The 4,549-nt window shown below is 52.9% G+C and overlaps 1 protein-coding gene across 3 annotated transcripts in view; it reads right to left on the bottom strand.

Moving 5' to 3' along the window:
- The window catches only part of GABBR1 (gamma-aminobutyric acid (GABA) B receptor, 1), a 31,455-nt gene extending 26,912 nt beyond the window's left edge, over nucleotides 1-4,543 (bottom strand). The window contains exons 1-5 of one of the 3 annotated variants that reach the window (XM_011944866.1): nucleotides 4,468-4,543; nucleotides 4,081-4,171; nucleotides 3,174-3,377; nucleotides 2,256-2,441; nucleotides 893-913 (exon numbers count right to left, since the gene is read on the bottom strand). In XM_011944866.1, the coding sequence (XP_011800256.1) occupies nucleotides 893-913; nucleotides 2,256-2,441; nucleotides 3,174-3,377; nucleotides 4,081-4,171 (502 nt within the window). In that variant the 5' untranslated portion in view covers nucleotides 4,468-4,543. Of the gene's footprint in view, nucleotides 1-892; nucleotides 914-2,255; nucleotides 2,442-3,173; nucleotides 3,378-4,080; nucleotides 4,174-4,467 lie in introns of those variants that run through there. The other 2 variants (XM_011944865.1, XM_011944867.1) reach the window with 2 other exon arrangements.
- Nucleotides 4,544-4,549: the final 6 nt, after the last annotated feature.

Here is a 4,549-nt window from a genome sequence, read left to right as displayed (position 1 = left end):
GGGGATGCAACCTCGAAGAGGAAAGGAACGAAAGAGGAAGGGAGGGATCTCACTTAAGGGGACCCGAGGGGAGGAGAAATGGGGACGGGGCGTGCCAGGAGGGCGGGGTGGGCGGAGGGAGCAGCGGGAGGCTGAAGCACGGAGGAACCAGAGGTAGGAAGGGAAGGATGCGAGTGGGACGGGAGAGAAACGGGGCTGGCGCCTGAGGTCTGAAGTGGGAGTATGAGTCGATACAGTGAAGCACTGAGGGTATGGGGGGAGAGGAAACGGTTTTGGAGGGAACGAGTTGGGTGCGGAAGGGAGACTGGTTTGAGGGAGTGGTGGGGTCGTGGAAGGGAGCCTGGGGCGGGGTAGACAGAAACCTGAGAAAGGGAGACGGGACATGGAATTGAGAAAAGACAAGGGAAGGGGTCCACAGAAGGAAAGGATGTGGGGATGTGGGGAAGAGCGCGAGAGGCCTGGCCAGGGTTGGGATGGGTGGGACGGGCTGAGGAAGTCCATTAGGTGAAATCCTAGGAGGCAGCAGGCTGGAAAAGGTTCCAGAGAAGGTCGCAAGAAACCCCACAGGGAAGACGTGGTGGAAGCTCGGGGTCTCCCAGCACCCTGCCGCCCTCTGCTGGGCTCTGCCTGACACCGGCGAGGCAGTCTGGGAGGAGGTGGAGCCCAGGGAAGTGTAGCCAAGCAGGGACACGGAGGGACCGCAGCCCGGAAAACCGGGACTGGAGGCAGGAAACAGGTAGGGAGGGAAGGGGGTGGCCGCAAACTGGGGTGGGTTGGGGAAGGTGACAACGGACGACGCCCCGTAGCCTCAAGGGCACAATTTCAGGGGGTGGAGGGTGCAGAGTGAAGGGGAGGGCATTGCAGTGCACGCGGTAAGGGTTTCTCATCTCACCTGAGTGTGGCGTTCGATTCACTGGCAGCAGGAAAGACGGGGATCAGAGAAGAGTTACCACTGGCGCCCAGCTTCCCTGGCCTGATCCCCAGCCCCCTCCCACACCTGTCCATGCTGAAGACCAGGGAGGGCAGAAGCCTGCGTTTCTGAGGGGAGGGTGCCTGGGGATAAGAGCAAGGGGGGTCTGGGGATCAGGACTTATTTTCTTCTTCGAGTTTTCACAGGACAACAGAATTTGAGACAGGAATGCCGGCAGCTAAGTTTGGGGCAGATCTTAGTTCTGTGGTGCCTGAATATTACAAAATTGGGAATCTTTAAGAAAAAAATTACACATACAATTGGCTTTAAGCAATTGCTGTTAAAATCTTATTTCTGCAATTTTTACAAAAGCCTATTACCATATGAACACATATCCATCGAGCCCTCTATATTATTAGAGCACAGGAAGAGGGCCCTGTAGGTGAGAAACCTTGAAACCTAAGTTTCGGTAGTGTCATAAGTCCACCCCTGGATGGGACTCCCCATTTCCAGAATAAAATGGTAAACTAGAAGCAGAATAACTGAGTTATGTGAGGAAAGTAAAGCCCAAGGATCTTGAAAGAATCTACCAGGGTAGAGGAAGTATGAGGCATAGGAATGGGATGACTGCACCCCAGGAGAGAAGATGGCAGAGTTCGGGTGCCTAGAAAAGGGAGAGTTTGTAGAATTACATGGCAAAAAAAAAAAAAAAAGTAGACAGACACAACACTGATTCCCTTAGGGAACAATGGAGGTTGTCTGGGAGGTATAGAAAAGGACTGTCTTCTTCCCACCCCATCCCTGAGTTGTTCTTCATCTTCTGATAGTGCTGCCTCCAATTTTAAGTCTTTTACCCTAATATGTTTCCACCCCCAGAGCTCTCCTTCTCCATTTTTCTCAGTACAATGTTTGATTTATTTCTGAGACTTTACAATAAATTAATTATATAAGGAATGGTGAGGGATCAGTTCTAGAAGAGGGTGATGCAATGGAAAGTTCTAAGTTTAGAGAAAGGGAAAATTGGAGTATTTAAACCTTAAGAAGGTGAGAGAGGTGAGATTCATAAAGGAAAAGAGAAAACGTGAGGCTTTAAGAATTGGGAGCTGGAAGAAGATTTTTTTAAAAGGTAAAGGAAGGAAGCCCACAACCTGCAGAGGATATCCGGGACTGCAAGAGGAAGCTTGAGGCAAGTGATGGAGGAAAAAGGGACTTTCATCTCCCCCTTTCCAATGTCCTCCCCCACATTTTTGTAGCTCCCCATTCTTTCCCATTATCCATTCCCACCCCACTCCCATCCTCACACAAGCGTCCTCATCAGCTGCATGCAGGCAGCTGTTCCCCTCACCCTGGCAGTGGGGCTTGGGGGTGCTCCACTGGCCCTGACTACAGATGCTCCGGGAGCTGCCCACCAGATGGAAGTCGGGGTCACACCGGAAATCCACCCGGGCTCCGTCCAGAGCTGGGAGGTCCCCACCCGTCAGGAAAACCTTCCCATTTTCCAGGGTCAAATAAGACTTGGAGCAGATTCGGACTGTGGAGAGACAGGAAAATAAGAAGAGAGGCGAGTTGGAGAAGGCTCTTTCTCTTTAAAGAGCAGGGGACTCAGGTGTGGGTTTGGGTCCACAAGCATCCTGCTTGAAAAGGATTTGCCTACCTATCTTCCAATCCTCCCTTACCTCTGCAAGCATCCACACATTCCCGAAAGAAAAAAAAAAATTACCATTGTAGGAACCCAAGATGGGGCTATAAGCACACAAAATGGGATCTCTTCAAAGTCAGCTACAGTGGGCGGTTCTCTGGCTTTGAAATATGTAGATGTATATAACTTTGGATGCACAATCAGATTTTCTTATTATAGTTGGCTTCTATTAATATTAAACTGGCTTTTATTTCTTGGGCATATGGTCTCTGGGTTGGTGACAGAGGTATTCAAAAATGTGATGAAATCATTTTAGAATTTTTTTGGTCATCATCTGCCACTAATGATCCTCAAAGAGAATAATTCACAAGATGAATTATCAATGTTATAGGCCCATGATCAGTGGCCTAATGAAGGGAGGATGAAATGAACTGTGCAGGCTGCTAGCTCTACTACCTCCAACCGCACAGAGCAAAACCGCTCTTATGTAGTAGTCTTTCAATAAATGTATTTGTGAATTTTGGTATACTGGATTTAAAGTGCTGACTTGCAAGCAGTAATGCTAAGTTTGCGGCAGGAAAAGGAATGGTCTTGAAGAGGGGAGGGGCTTCCGAGGCTACTCACCACAGCGGCTGGGTGTGTCCATATCTGTCCAGGAGCCGTTGGCCAGGCACTTGCGGACCTTGGGCCCTACCACCTCGCGCTCCCCCCGGCACACATACTCAATCTCATAGTCCACCGGCAGGAAGTTGATAGCTTTCACCTGGTCCCGAGTCAGGCCCCGGTACCTGATGCCCCCTTCCCAGGGCGGGTGTATGATCTGGCAACCTAAGGGGTGAGTGAGGGAGGCATACAGAGAGGAATGGTGGGAAAGAGGAAAAGGCAGGCTCCCCAATGGGAGGCAGGGGAGGGTAGGGCGTGGTCTGTGGACAGGCTGGGGACAGAGGAAGAGGGATGGGGCACTAGAGGGTGGGAGTGGGGACAGGTACAGATCCCCTGGCTAAAGGACCGAGAGTAAAGGGCCAGGGTTAAAGCTGATGAGAGAACCCACAAGTGGGGAGGGAAGGGTGCTGGGTGGAGGTAAGGAAGAAAAGTAAAGAAATCATGAAGGGTATGATATGTGGGTGGAGCTTTTATTTAAAAAAAAAAAAGGCTAAATGAGGATATTTGAGTTGAATTAGGACAGGAGGATAAAGGGGGCCTTATAAGATCATCTGGACAGCAAAGTGGGACCAAGAAAAGGGAGTAATTGAGGTAGTAATGAGGGGCTCGGAAAGGGATTGAGGCGGAGAAAATAATGCATAAAAAGGTGGTATAGTGTAGTAATGTGGGCAGAGAAAAGGGGTGCTGGATAGTAACGTGGGGTGACAGAAAGAGGTCAGCAGTAGTAAAGCGGAGCCGAGCATAAGGGGTTGCCAGACCGGGATGATATGTGAGACTGATGGGATCGTGATGAGGACCAGAAATGAGGAGATGCAGGGAAAGGGAAGTGGGGCGAAGGAGGGCCCGAGGTCGTCGAAGAAGGGTGCACCTTCCGAGGTGGCGTTGGGGGTCTGCGCCCCGCCCGCGCCCGGGGGGCGGAGGAAGAGTGGCGACAGTACCAGCAGCAGCAGCAGCAGCATCTAAGTGAGAGGCGGCCATGAGGACCGGACCGAGCCCCGCCGGCGCGGCCCGTACCCGGAGACTACTCGACCTCTTGCCGGTTGCCTCGCAGGCTCCGACTGGGCTCAGCCCGGGGACCAAGAGAGCGCCCCGCGGAGGAGGCGGGGGCGGAGCCCCGAGTGGGGTGGGGGGAGAGGAGGAGAGAAAGCCTGTCCCCACCCTCCTCCTGCCTCCCTCGGCCCCCAACCCTCCCGGGACTCCACCTCTCACCACCTCCTCTCCCCCGGCCCCCGCGGCTCACAGGAGCCTAGCTTACCCACGCTCCCGGGATCGGCCGCCTCAGCGCTCCCCGATTCCATCCCCGCGGTTCCTCCGCTCCCCCAGCCCCGCTTCCCCCA

This window comes from Colobus angolensis, unplaced genomic scaffold (assembly GCF_000951035.1).
Source record: "Colobus angolensis palliatus isolate OR3802 unplaced genomic scaffold, Cang.pa_1.0 Scaffold237, whole genome shotgun sequence".
Lineage (NCBI taxonomy): Eukaryota > Metazoa > Chordata > Mammalia > Primates > Cercopithecidae > Colobus > Colobus angolensis.
The sequence above is the reverse complement of the archived record's forward strand: the minus strand, read 5'-3'. Positions and strand labels throughout refer to the sequence as shown.